General features: G+C 47.0%; 8 protein-coding genes across 8 annotated transcripts; 7 read left to right on the top strand and 1 right to left on the bottom strand.

The window, feature by feature from the left end:
• Window positions 1-2,239: 2,239 nt before the first annotated feature.
• Window positions 2,240-2,724, top strand: I302_102702 (uncharacterized protein; the record flags this gene model as incomplete). The annotated part of the gene is made up of 4 exons (XM_065869541.1): window positions 2,240-2,324; window positions 2,399-2,497; window positions 2,600-2,637; window positions 2,692-2,724. The coding sequence occupies 4 exons, from the start codon at window positions 2,240-2,242 to the stop codon at window positions 2,722-2,724; spliced, it is 255 nt and encodes an 84-aa protein (XP_065725613.1).
• A 675-nt stretch (window positions 2,725-3,399) lies between these two features.
• Window positions 3,400-3,931, top strand: I302_102701 (uncharacterized protein; the record flags this gene model as incomplete). The annotated part of the gene is made up of 3 exons (XM_019188073.1): window positions 3,400-3,478; window positions 3,555-3,796; window positions 3,905-3,931. 3 exons carry the CDS (start codon window positions 3,400-3,402, stop codon window positions 3,929-3,931), a joined length of 348 nt encoding a protein of 115 aa, XP_019050951.1.
• A 532-nt stretch (window positions 3,932-4,463) lies between these two features.
• Window positions 4,464-4,979, top strand: I302_102700 (uncharacterized protein; the record flags this gene model as incomplete). The annotated part of the gene is made up of 3 exons (XM_019188072.2): window positions 4,464-4,545; window positions 4,616-4,857; window positions 4,953-4,979. 3 exons carry the CDS (start codon window positions 4,464-4,466, stop codon window positions 4,977-4,979), a joined length of 351 nt encoding a protein of 116 aa, XP_019050950.2.
• Window positions 4,980-5,536: 557 nt separating this feature from the next.
• On the top strand, window positions 5,537-6,036 carry I302_102699 (uncharacterized protein; the record flags this gene model as incomplete). The annotated part of the gene is made up of 3 exons (XM_019188071.1): window positions 5,537-5,603; window positions 5,663-5,904; window positions 6,010-6,036. The coding sequence occupies 3 exons, from the start codon at window positions 5,537-5,539 to the stop codon at window positions 6,034-6,036; spliced, it is 336 nt and encodes a 111-aa protein (XP_019050949.1).
• Window positions 6,037-7,022: 986 nt separating this feature from the next.
• On the top strand, window positions 7,023-7,524 carry I302_102698 (uncharacterized protein; the record flags this gene model as incomplete). Its single annotated transcript, XM_019188070.1, has 3 exons — window positions 7,023-7,101; window positions 7,189-7,430; window positions 7,498-7,524. The coding sequence occupies 3 exons, from the start codon at window positions 7,023-7,025 to the stop codon at window positions 7,522-7,524; spliced, it is 348 nt and encodes a 115-aa protein (XP_019050948.1).
• A 1,003-nt stretch (window positions 7,525-8,527) lies between these two features.
• Window positions 8,528-9,288, top strand: I302_102697 (uncharacterized protein; the record flags this gene model as incomplete). Its single annotated transcript, XM_019188069.1, has 3 exons — window positions 8,528-8,556; window positions 8,683-9,092; window positions 9,152-9,288. 3 exons carry the CDS (start codon window positions 8,528-8,530, stop codon window positions 9,286-9,288), a joined length of 576 nt encoding a protein of 191 aa, XP_019050947.1.
• A 448-nt stretch (window positions 9,289-9,736) lies between these two features.
• On the top strand, window positions 9,737-10,562 carry I302_102696 (uncharacterized protein; the record flags this gene model as incomplete). Its single annotated transcript, XM_065869540.1, has 3 exons — window positions 9,737-10,092; window positions 10,160-10,207; window positions 10,346-10,562. 3 exons carry the CDS (start codon window positions 9,737-9,739, stop codon window positions 10,560-10,562), a joined length of 621 nt encoding a protein of 206 aa, XP_065725612.1.
• A 319-nt stretch (window positions 10,563-10,881) lies between these two features.
• I302_102695 (uncharacterized protein) lies at window positions 10,882-13,216 on the bottom strand (the record flags this gene model as incomplete). The annotated part of the gene is made up of 11 exons (XM_065869539.1): window positions 10,882-11,582; window positions 11,662-11,749; window positions 11,814-11,903; window positions 11,957-12,072; window positions 12,197-12,279; window positions 12,377-12,439; window positions 12,512-12,781; window positions 12,850-12,883; window positions 12,948-12,958; window positions 13,018-13,053; window positions 13,119-13,216. 11 exons carry the CDS (start codon window positions 13,214-13,216, stop codon window positions 10,882-10,884), a joined length of 1,590 nt encoding a protein of 529 aa, XP_065725611.1.
• Between the last annotated feature and the right edge of the window lie 206 nt (window positions 13,217-13,422).

Genomic DNA, 13,422 nt, shown 5'->3' with positions numbered 1-13,422 from the left:
ATCATTCTGATGACATGACAGCAGATGACCTTTGGCAAGATTGAAGCGTCAACATGTACCGCAGCATGACTGTTGTCCTGATCGCTGAGATGATAGCCCATCACATGTCCCCTCAGAAGACCATCTCGTTCGCGGGAAGCAGCATTTCAACCGTTGATCGAACGACATGGGCGGATCTTGATTCTCCAACTCGATGTAATCAGTTCAGGAAACGTAGCTCACAATTATCAGTACATGTTGGACATGATGTGCGGACCTCGATACTTCTTGATGAATTCTAGGTCCTTTCGATCGCTCTTGAAAGGCTTACGTCGATACCACAGCTCTTGCGTAGACCTTATTCAGTCACAGTTTTACCTGTATATAGCCGAAAGCAGGAACTTCTAAGCGGACGTTGCGGTGGTCATAAGTTTAGATCATTCAATCAAAGAGAACCAGACCCAATTCAACAGCGCTGCCCTGTATAGCTTTGTTTGCGGCTGATCTAATTCGGTCACACCGGTCATGGACATTGAGGAATGACATCATGAAGTGCAGGCAACGGGTCACTGCACTGAACCTGGACAAAGTCAAACGTATATAAGCTTCATGAGATCGAACCCATCTGTCATTGCTCAACTCAACATCTCAAATTTAGACAACCATTTATCTGCCCCTACACAGTGACAGAATTACGATATCCCAAATGAATTCACATCTTACACTCTCGCTCTTGCAACTGCCACCTCGTTGGTTTCTGCCGATTACTTCGCCAATTTCTTCATCGGTAAGTTGAGGGGCTGGCTCGCCGTGATGGGATGCAGCTGAGTCTCCGTGGTCCGTAGACGAACACTGTAATGAAGATGGTTCAATCGGTTTCGACATGACCAACCCTGGATGTTTCGCCTGGGCAGGTGCTAAGTCGGTCTACATTCCCAACAGTGGCTTCGTCAATGATCAATTCTGCTTGGTCATGACCCATGACGATGATCACTGCAGTTGTCAAGATCAATCTTACGACTTTACTGCCACTGGATTCTGCGCGGTTTTGGACGGTACTGTCAAGTCTTACAGATTCATCGGGGTGAGTCCCCTACAAACTATGTACAAATATTCAGCGTTTTCATTGACCTTATTCATGGCACTTAGGGTTCTTGCGGTTCTGACACCTGTGGAAGATAAGGCGTCTTTCCCTTTTCCCCCTTCTCCAAGGAGAAGATGTCTCATGATTTGAGAACCTTGTACCTATGACCTTCTATGACTGTGATGAGATGAAGCCTTTCCCTGGCAGGTGACGTGCATGTGTATGCATTTTGAACCTTGAACGAGGATTCGACCATTCTGAATTGCCTCGTGGTTGACTAGCAGGAACGCTTCAGTTCTACCCCGATCGCATGGTTGATTGGTTGATAATGTCTTGATATGTCGTGTCTATCAGTCTCTGATCATCACTTGATGTCGGTTTGGCAAGTGACCTTTTCCCCTTGCCACTCGCCTTTCGCGCGACGAGTCTGGATAAATCAGTAAAGTTCTGTGCAGAGTATGAGGATCATTGTTGTTTGTTCCATTCGCTTGCAAAGGGCCTGATGTCTGCTGATGGCTGCACATCACAGTGACATCACCGCCATGCAAGCAACACACGTGCATTCATCAACTTGAGGGCGAAAATCTGTCTTAAAGTAGCAATTGAAAAGGACCGGAAGGCCAACCTCTCGATCAGTGTGGTGTAGGATGTATTGCCTCAGCGGGAATTACATATTTGCCTGCAAATAAGTGCTTTGATCAAAGTCTGGACCTCGTGACACAGTCGTCAAATGTCATGCATCTATCTTATGAAAGCGAGTGATCGCGGACATACGTCATAGGCTATGCACGTACAGTATGATAGCTTGACCGACAGGTGCAGCTACATGTGAAGATAACTCGGCGTCGGAACCTTTCATTGTCCTGTGCGGGGCGTCGCGGCGGTGATCGCTACAATAGCTTCATCGCTAATCATTAGGTACACGAGCTATCAAGCAGCGCTAAGTCACCGAAACGATCACATACCGATCAGATACTCCGTCTATGAGGGCCGATATCGATGTCATGGGTATCGAACAGCATGAAAGCTGTACCGCGACTGCAAAAGAAAAGGTATAAAAGGCTCGTTGACATAAAGTAAGGAATACAATTCTCCCCCACTCAGTACACCATATCTGCTCAGGCCATCATCGCTTCCCAACGATAAAAACCATAACCACTGTTTCAACCGACAAAGATGCAGCTTCCGTTCTATACTCTTCTCGCTTTAGCTACTGCTACTTCTTTGGTCTCCGCGGACTACTTCGCTAACTTCTTCACCGGTGAGCCTCGCCCTGTCCACACACTATCGGTCTTCAGCACGTCGCCATACTGATGCTCTTCACGGTTCATGCAGATGAACACTGCACCCAAGACGGCTCTATTGGGTTCGATATGACCAACCCCGGGTGCTTTGCTTGGAGAGGAGCACACTCAGTCTACATCCCCAAGACCAGTTTCCCAAATGAGCAATTCTGCCTTGTTATGACCCACGACGATGACCATTGCAGTTGTCAATCTCAATCTTGAGACTTCACGTCCACTGGATTCTGTGCAGTCTTAGATGGTACTGTCACCTCGTACAGATTCATCTCTGTGGGTACATCTCTATCACCATATAGCGACAATAACTGACATGCACACTTTCAGGGCTCTTGCGGATCCGACACCTGCCGAAAGTAGACGTATCATTTCGACTAAGCAAGCCTCTGCGGAGATCCAATTCCACCCCCTTGTAGCTATACTACCTGATGATCGTTATGTGATGATATGCAATGTTGATGAGCCTCCCTGAAAGTTGAGATCAGTTCTGCATGTTACTGTTGGCCCTGTCCTGAACACACATTAATCTTGACTCACTCAGAAGGGCATGAGAAGCAAGCTGTATGTATCTCCGTGCGACCTTGTGGACCCTGGGTGGGAAACAAGCACGATGACCTATGCATGGAGGCATGTGCATGTTTCGATACGTCATATCGATCAGTGTTACAGTAGTGCTTGCTAGTGGCATCGCATTCGTTCCTATCTAAATAAGCGAAAATCAACTTGCCTTTGGACTAGAAGCAAACTAAAACGTAATCGATGATAGCGTAGTCACTAGAGGGGTGAACGGGGTGGCACACCATGCGTCCAACCGCCAAGAGCGCTGGCTCCCGGCGTGATGGTATACTAGATCGTCACAATGGATTGAAACGTCGGCTGCTTGAGCCATGTCCGTGTGCCAAGAGATCCCGAGGTATGCATATAAGAAGATCAGCTGGATTGGAAACGTGAGAAGGTATTCTTGCATTCCAATCACTACAGTATATCATCGATACTGTAGCAATTGAAGCACAACCCCAAGCACAGTCAGACACAATGAAATTCTTCGCCACTATCCTCGCTCTTGGTATCATCGGTACCGCCATGGCTGATAACTTCGCCAACTTCTTCAGTGGTGAGCGATCAATCGCTCAGATCAATCTCTGGCCTGTGGTCGCGTGAAATCAGCTGATGACTGGCGACTTGTTCAGATGAAGACTGTAACGAAGACGGATCTATCGGATTTGACATCAACAACCCAGGTTGCTTTGCACAATCAGGTAGACACTCAGTGTACATCCCCAACAACGGAAACCCATTCAGCTACCATCATTGTCTTGTCCAAACCTACGACAGTGGCGAGTGCAACTGCCAAAATGCTGGATACGATTTCGGTGCTTCAGGTTATTGCCACAAGTTAGATGGAAAAGCCAAGTCGTACCGATTCATCAGTGTAAGTGCTCGACCTGTCATTTTCCTTTTCCATCGTCATTGTCCCGGCCGAGATCATACCTATTCGTTGTTCCAGCGCAACGCTGAGACATCTATGCCTTCGTCACAGGGCTTCTGCGACGAGAACAACTGTTAAAACCGCATATCGGTATCTGACTCTTATTGATATCGGTGATCCGCCTTTTTCGACGCATTTCTACCTCTTACAGTCTCACCCTATTGGGTCATGAATCCATCAAATCGCATGTATCAAATGATCGCACTATCTTTCGTCACCAATACAATGCCGATCGTTGTGTTCAGGATATCTTTGGATTGAAAATAGACTTGTTCATTCCGAAGCCGACTTGAAGGCATGGTTGGTCATGTTGCTTATCTCACAATGACGATCCCATATATGGTTTGATGTTTCTCACTGATCGATCTTACCAATTGATTTCAGACAGAATCAAGAGGTGATTGTGCGCATGTTCGAACAATTGCCAAGGATAATCGCACACCTATGTTACCGGATGACCGAGAAATCTTGCGCTACTGAGCGATTGAGACGCTTGATAAGAATAGCCGATACTGCATATCCATGGCGATATGTAAGCGTTCCATAGGCTGTCTACCAAAATTTGCTATCCATAAACGAACATTTCACACTCATCATTACACTGCCAGCTATGCGATTGATGGCTCTCGCTTTGACCCTCTTGGGCCTTGGCACCAAGGTCTCCGGCGATAACTTCGCCAACTTCTTCAAAGGTGAGCCTGACTTGGACCTCTCGTTAGGCATATTGAATGGCTACGACCGCTTAACACAACGATCTCACAGACGAAGACTGCAATGAAGACGGCTCCATTGGATTCGATATTGACAAGCCTGGATGCTTCGCCTCTGACGGTGCCCATTCAGTCTACCTTCCAAACAATGGTAATCCTTTCAGCTTCCAACACTGCCTGGTTATGACTTATGATAGTGGTGAATGTAATTGCCAAAATGCCGGATACGACTCCGGAGCTACAGGATTCTGCCATAAGTTGAGCGGGAGAGCGAAATCCTACAGGTTTATCAGAGTAAGTGGGACCAAACTTCAATCATCCTCCTGATTGTCAGTACATCGAGCGAGCATCACAAATCTAGCATTGACACTGACAACCCTTGTTCTCAGGGTTACTGTGACGATGATAACTGTTAGATGACCATGCTGGCCCTCTTCCAGTGGGGAGTCGTAGCTTGACTGTTTCCTCACATACCTGAATCCCACACATTGTTTACTATCGTAGCGTTCAAACACATGAGTCATGTAATCTATCTCACAGCCCAGTTTCTTGTCAAAAGAGGTGTGTTTTCCCATGATTTCGATATCTGCAGCACTGGAATGGGGGGTTGATCGGTTTGATCTGATGTGCTATCAAGAATGACCCCATGTGTCCATCAGATTGACGATCTTGTAGGCACGAAATTGGCAACTATGAGGTAACCTTTACCTAGGGAGCCACTGCAAATCAATCTTTCCATCAAAGACACATTTCCCATGCGCTACAAGGTCAATATGCCCCTGATGCCGGAAGAGCGGTCAGCTGATTCGACCTTGATTGCAGCACGAGGCTGTTTTTGGCTGGCTCGCAAATATAAAGTGGAAGACAATCAAATATCACCCAGAACGTCACCTCTTCGAGATCCCTGTTATCTTCCATTTGCACATCACAAACTTCTATTTCCTATTCATCAACGCCATATAGTTTGAACAACATGCGATCAGCTTCCGCCACTCTCGCAGCCTCAGTATCAGCGGACAACTTTGCCAACTTCTTCGCTGGTAAGCTTCTTGCCGGATCAGATGCCAGACCGAAGCGCTTCTTGCTGACATTCTGTCAGACGATAACTGCAATGAAGGCGGCTCAATCGGCTTTGAGCTGAGCAACCCAGGCTGTTTCGCTCAATCCGGACGACACTCAGTATACATCCCCAACAATGGTATCCCCTGGACGGCCTACTACTGTCTGGTCATCTCAAATGAGAGTGATGAGTGTAATTGCCAAAGTGAGGGGTATGAGTTCCAAGCGGACGGTTTCTGTCATGTCCTTTCTGGTGATGCCAAGTCTTATCGATTTATCAGTGTAAGTAGTATATCCTGATCGGTCTTGGGTCTCTATGATACCTATCGTGTATCCGTGTCTACACAAAAGCTGATGAAGACACTTTTCGTTTCTACATTGATATAGGGAGGGTGCGACGAGAACAATTGTTGATCAAGCAGAGCAGATTCAGTCACTCCTTATGTCCTTTACCATAGATGTAAATCGTCCTGCATCGACCTTTGTCGGTTTTAGCTGGTAACGTTACTCTATTCTATGCCTTTCCTTATGCACTATTTGCAAACAGTGCAGATGTTGGAATTCGGGAATTCCGCCAGCGATACGGATTTTTGATTGCTGTATTTGCAAAGGCTACTCTGCTCGCCACCAGAAATCACATTTCTGGTCCTTCTATCGAGTGGGTGGAGGCAGACGTGAGCTTTGATACTATATGCTCGGTCCGACAAGTCTGCCGATGAACTGCTTATCCGACTGAATACAGCTTGGAGTAGCTTGACGTTCGGACGAATTTGCTTCGCTGTCCCAATTATCATACATTAGCGGACTCAGTGAGGCTAGACTGGGTGTCGGTCCAGAACTCCTTGCAAAAGAGACTGACGTTCCAGAACCCAAGAATGGATTGTGATGGATTGTGCTGTCATATCTCCCTACCGACGTCATTGGAACGACCATTGATGGTGAGAACGAGGTTTCCGCGGATCATAGCTTTATGTATGGCCGCAGGTGATAGAAGAACCGTGTTCCTGCTTAGCTTAGTCTAATGAATCGCACTACGATGGCTGTGTTGGACCTGTGAAACACGTCCTCCGCTCGGTATACCGAAGCATCCTTTCGATCTAGTCACGGGTTCATCTCGAAGTACAGGAATCAGCGTCATTGATCGATCACAGCATGAATGTATGCACACATTGCTCATCGCTCCGCAAGAAGGAGAGACAACGTTGTCACCGCACAGTAATCGAGATGCATTGGTCCTCATATTATCGGCCACACGGACTGACATCACATGTTCAGATTGTGATCAAATATGCATATATAAGTTGTTCGTCTCTCTTCTCCTCGAGACATCGATGATCATCCTTAACACAAATCAGAGTACTACTTATCTCTCATCTAGAAACCATCGCAACTCGCACAAGATGAAGTTTATCCTGGCTACTATCGCTTTACTCGGTCTCGGTCTCGTCTCAGCCGACAAATACGCCAACTTCTTTACCGGTAAGTAGTTGTTTGCCACTGCCCCTCATACCCCACATCTCCAACTGCTGAAATCAGTCGACTGATGATACTATTTGTGCCTCGCAGATGAGAACTGTAACGAAGACGGATCCATCGGTTTCAACATGGACAATCCCGGGTGCTTCGCTTGGGCCGGAGCCAAATCAGTCTACATCCCTAACAACCCCATCGACTGGAATCAATACTACTGTCTCGTACAATCTCATAACACCAAGGAGTGTGACTGTCAAAATGACGGCTATGAATTCCAAGCTACAGGATTTTGTCACAAACTTGATGGGAACGCTCAAAGCTACAGATTTGTCGGTGTAAGTCATTCTTCTTTCCCTGCTTCAACCGGGGTGACCATAGTGCTGATGTATCTCCTGTGTCTAGGGCGGATGCGATCCCAACAACTGCTAAGGCCGTTCATATCTGGTCATGATATCAGCAGAAGCTGCCGGATGCCTCATGGGCGTTCCTATTCTCCTTCGCTCTTTCAGCCTATCTTGTAGCGTTTACGTAGCCTTTGACTGTATGCATATTGGACGGATGACTTTCATCTTCCGGCTTCTACCTCGGATCAAGACATGCAACTGATGCGGCTGTATCGTGATTCGTTGAGATAGTTTGTCGCCTTCCGTCACCTCTGATTCAGAGCTGCGCCGTCCGAAGACACTTGATCATGTCAAAGGAGCCCTGACAAGTCCAGACTCGGCGATAACGTTGAGACAGCCATATGGCTATCTCTCTGCCTGTATAACAATGAACCTGCAGAAATGATGCGACTCAAAGGTTGTAATCCGTGAGACAGCGAAGTGCATAAGTAAATTATGGCGAACATCGCCTCTGGACTTCAAAGCCGAGAGACCGTTAGTAGGACTTCAAGAACATGAAAGGTTGACCGAACCTCTACTGTGTTATACAATGCTTAAACACGCCATCAATGCGATAGCGCCTGTTTGCCAGCCGGCGCTCCAGCAATATACATATAAAGAAGAGGATCGAACTGTCTTTGGAACGTTCAAATCGGATTCAGCAACACGCTTAAACGGGGCAAAGGCATTTTTTGACGTACATAGACATGTCTGCGATCAACAGCAACTCTCGCCATCTGAACCATCCCTCCATCTTTCAAGGTCCATACAACGATTCTCACAAAGATCATTCCACCAAGACATACTCATTGAGGTGCACAGCCCCAACACCATGCGGTAAAATCGGGCGACTCGACATCGAAACATCTATGAACCCGAACGGCAATCTTTCAAGTGGTGCACTCATCAACAGCACTGTATACATGATCTCGGTCAAATGTGGGAACTGTAATTAGCGAATAGACTTCATCAATCCGGATTTCAGACCTTTGTCATGCAACGAGATAGTGTTGAGTGAGTCTGCGCTGGTGGATGGTGATATGACTGCCATGGGGATTTCAAAGTCCAGAGGATCATCGTGAGTCATCTCACAGAAGTTCTTCCTAGACTGTTACCCGCTCGCAGTTGAGTCTGCTTAAGTAAATTGGCTGTGCGTTGCTTCTCCAACTGATGATGAGTTCCTTGTGATAGCGTTCTTGAGCAGAAAATCTTGGAGGCGGGAAAAACTGCACTTGACAGTAGCATGTTGGGCTACGTCGAAAGACAGCTTCTGGTACAACAAGTCAAGCGAACAATCGAGGATCGCCAGTGAAATTAAGTATCTGTGGTACGACTCGAGGAGAAATCCGCTTTCGGGTCAATACTACTTTGAAGATACTCCGACGCAACTCAAGATCTATCCTGTTACCAGACACGATAAGCCTCAGTCGATGAAGTCGCTCAAATACGATTACGAAAGGTTTCTGCGAGGTGATTTTGGCCCATCGTCGGATAAGAGGGAGAACAGCCAATCGCGATCGTGTCTTCTGACTAGGTGGCTGCATCGAGGTGAGGGGGAAGGTACCGCGCCGTACGATACGAGAGATGCTAGGGATATTCCGATGAGTAGGAAATGTGAGTGAAAATTTACTAGATGATTCAAAAGAATATAATGCTCAGAGTAATATTTCAAGCGATCATATACGCTTCAAATTCCGCCCCTCCTCGATCTTTGGTGGAAGTTCCGGCAATTCGTGGGGATCGGGCAGAACCATCCGATCGACCAGTCGACTGGGATGCCTGGCTGGCTGGAAATTACAATGGGAGCTAGAGTCAGAAACAGTGACGCATGAGTCACGGAGAATCAGCCCGCGGTAGGGGTCTACCTTGCGTACTGGAAACTCTGCTCGCTAATATTGCTAGATTCGGGTTCGGATGCGGATGCGAATGCGGATGCCGCGTTCTTGAGCTGACGGAGTATGTCTGTATGTTTCCGACATGCTGCTCCCTAAGTTCCGACGCTGTTATTTCGTTTCATCTGAGTTTTGACCAAAGGAATGTCCCTTCGGTAGCCAGTGTCAGGGATGAAAGCGGAGTAATAGTATGAAACTACCCGCTATCGAGTCAATCGATGAGCCCGCAATTTAGTCATTTATAGCGTCCAGATGATGGTCTTTTGAGAGACATCTACATGACTTGCTCACCCAACACTTGTTCCGTCTTTTACTATCTTCATACGCATCTTGCGCTACTTCAAGTTCCAGCAGTACCCCCTCAGCATGCCTCGGCCACGTTCCTGCAACACCATCTTAGCCACAGCGCGAGACCTCAAGCTCGTGGGCAAAACGAACGATTCTGCAGTGCGTCAAGCCGACCTCGAATTGACCTGTCCCAGTGAGACTTGCAGACAGAAATCATTGATCAGCATAATCGGACATAAATACGATGGGAGATCAGGAAGTACAATGGTCAAAATCACCTCTAGGGCGATCCTCACATGTCCTAATGCGAGTTGCTCCAAATCGATCGGAATTATAAATCCCCTGTTTAAGCCTAAGGTGAAATCTTCGAAGATCTACAGGACACTCACACCCTCAGATATCAAAGAGTTCGATATTTCCAATATTGGGACCAAGTAGGTTTACAGTGTTACCTGGTCATCCATAGTAATTGGGACACTGACTGACCTAAGCTCGTGGCAGACTGACTGAAGACACAGCCAGAATTTACTACCGATATCATGATTCACCGTAAGTGATTCCCGACGTGGTGTTCCTGGGGCGAACGAGAATACCCACCAACGATGGATCAGATACTTCTGCCAAAGTCCAGGATAAGCTGAGGCCGCACTTGAGAATCACACAGTTCGCCTTAGCTCCCAGTACTAGGCCTGGGACAAGGGAGACCGTGCAGACGACTTGGCAACCCGAAGGCCAATCTGCCGAGATCGATATCGTACCTACATTTTTGGGTTACAGGATCTCACCAAGTCAGCAGGAATACGATGGTGTCTATACTTACAGGACTGATGAGGGGTACGAAACTTGTTCTACACTCAGGGATGTCAGTATTTCTGGGTTACCTGAGAAGTTTACCTACAATTGATCTGTCTGTGTCGGGTCGTACGTCGTTAGTGCCAACTGAACTAGTTAGTGATGTCCCAGGTATCCAATGTCATGTGCATTTATTTGATCACATCTCTTCTCCCTCAAGTCGATATTGATATGTATGAACTACAAGTATTCAATGACTGGCCCAAAACAAGAAAACGACTCATCATGCCTCTCCAAATCTAGCTCATCTCGTTCCCTCAATCATCATCTCTGGTCTCGCCCAATCAAGAAACCCCAATTCGCCTCCTCAAATCGTTTCGAACAGAGGACGTTCGCCCAAAGTCAACTAAAAAGTTCGTTCTCCAATTCCACTAAATAGCTCTCCTGCAGTTCGGACAGAGCCAAGTGACTTCTCTACCTTCCACCTCTCCCTCGTCCTCCTTGACACCATCTTCCTTCTTCACTTCCGCCTTGACCTCCCATATATCCATCCATTCCCTAATCATCTTCTCGATCCTATCAACCTCTTCAACATCCACTTTCTTCGCTCTCCTGATCTTCCTATTCTGCAAGACGATCTGTCTAGCCCTGAGGATGTATCTCGCATTACCCACTATACCCGTATCGCTCGTTCCTCTCACGATAGGATACTCTGCTACCCTGAGAACATTGTTGGGTAAATGACTATCGGCAACTTTGTTCTTCTCCAATCCCTCTTTACTGATCTCAGGCACCGCTCCCCGGTCGTCCACACTCGCAGTGTTAGCAGCACCAGCACCAGCACCAGCATTCGAGTTGTTGCGAGAGTGATTTTGATTTTGATTCTTCTTCTTCGGCGTATCCCTTTTCTCCTTCTTGATACCATAACTCTCTTCGATTGGATCGAAATCCAAATCTGCAGGGTCCATGTCAAACGGTATGGTCTCGGCTGGAGTGGTCAATCCGTATTCAGGTAGGAGCGACATGAGCTGAACGCCCGAGGAGACCACATCTTCAACTAAAGAGGGAGTGGCTTCGCGTCGATAGGTATTTTTCCAGTCGAGACATCCGAGGTGAAACCATTTGAGGCAACCTGATAGGCGAAATAGTAAGTCAGCCATAGCTCAAAAGGGCTCAAACAGTGCCATGGTATAGAGCAAGTTGAAACTCACCTCGATGAGCACAAAGAGCCATAGGTTCTTCTCTATCTGTCGGAGGTCTATATGGATCACCACAGTAGCATGTCGACTTTCTCAGAGGCTACACAATGTCAAATAGGTCACCCCGTATCTTCTCAATGGCTAATGAATGGGACACCACCCACGAAAAGATGTTTCGACGGTCCAGGTTCAGATGCACGAGCCTTTTTCTTTGATGAAGGCTCAACATTGCCTGCTGTTCTTTTGTTATGGATCTTTTGATTTGAATCGTCAGCGCATAGTATCCAAACAGGTTGATGGCACGTACAGCAATGGCTTCTTCTTCGGTCGGTGTTCTACCTTCCGACCTCAGGAAGATCTTGCTACGCGCAAATGGTGCTTGCATAGGATTGCGTTCGTCGAAAACCACGACTGGGGCAGGACCTGCGGAAATATTGATCTCAGCATCTGGACTTTTTTGGAGGGAGAGAGTGGTAAGATAAGGAAAAAATATTGTGCATTGACGTCTGGATTCATAAATGGAATATGTTAGAAAGATGGAGCGCACCTTCAACAGCTCCTACAGGCTGTAATCCATCCATTTCTGGACCAAGCATGAATATTTCTTTCGGACCGGCTTTACTTCGAGGTCTATGAAGGATCCACACGTTAGCTCTAAGTAAGTCATAACCTAAACGGGTCCTTGTTGTCCATCCCAGCCAGAAAGTAATAAAGCAAGCCAACTCACAGCCCGGTCTTGATTCCAGTCTCTTTGCACTCGGTGATTGTTCTGCACATCCATCGTATTTTCCTGCACCCGCAATGCTCAATCAGCTTGCAGTCCACCCTTCAGATGCGCAGAAGATAGATGCCAGTCACTCACATCCAGACAAACGAAGTGTCCCTCGCTCTAATCTCAATAATCTTTCCAATCCAGTACCCATCATTCCAATACTGATTGTGATCATCTTCCTCGTGAATTCTAGCTAGTGGTCCGGGACTCGGTTCCTCGGCGTCCAGCGCCCCTGGCGGTGGGTGGCCAAATTCATCGAGGGCTAAGAGGGAGGTCCTGGCTTTTTTACTAGGTGGTGGATGAGAGGTAGAGTTGTTGATGGGATGTTTGGATCTCTTTTGCTCGTGGTCCATCCACACACTATAATACCGCACAACTCTTGAGTTAGCCTTTGAGAAGTGGAGTAACAGAGTGGCAAGACGACATACAATTGCCCAACAGCATACGAGTTGCTTGGTGGGACTGATTTGAACCTATGTTAGCAATGGCAGATAGCCAAGATTATGTTGGATTCCCTTCCACTCACGTAAGAACGATCTGTGTTGAAGATCTCATCAGCTCATATCAGATCATTCCGTAGAGCGAAATCTACTCACTTGTATCTTTTCAGAGCCATAAACTCCTTCTCAGTGCTGCGAGATAGTCCCGTATCCTCGTAAGTATGTTATGCACTGACTTCTTTGCAATGTATACTCACGGAGGGGTCCAAGAGGTAGGTGACGATGATTCTCCACCATCGTCCTTTACGGGACTTGCGGATGCCCCTCCCATTGATTTTCGTTTTCGAGCTGACATGACTTGAATCTAGATGCAGCTACCCTGCAGCAGTGATCAGAGATAGATAGGGAAATGAACCAGGGTACGATGATGAGAGGGAAGAGGAAGAGTGAAGAGTGAAGAGTGAAGAGTGAAGATGGATTGTGCTAGTCGGATTGTTTGTACGACGCGTTTATTCGAGAGTGGAGGGAAGATGTTGGTATTTTTTTGGAATTTTTCTATTC

This window comes from Kwoniella bestiolae, chromosome 1 (genome assembly GCF_000512585.2).
Source record: "Kwoniella bestiolae CBS 10118 chromosome 1, complete sequence".
Lineage (NCBI taxonomy): Eukaryota > Fungi > Basidiomycota > Tremellomycetes > Tremellales > Cryptococcaceae > Kwoniella > Kwoniella bestiolae.
This window is presented reverse-complemented; position numbering and strand designations above follow the sequence as displayed.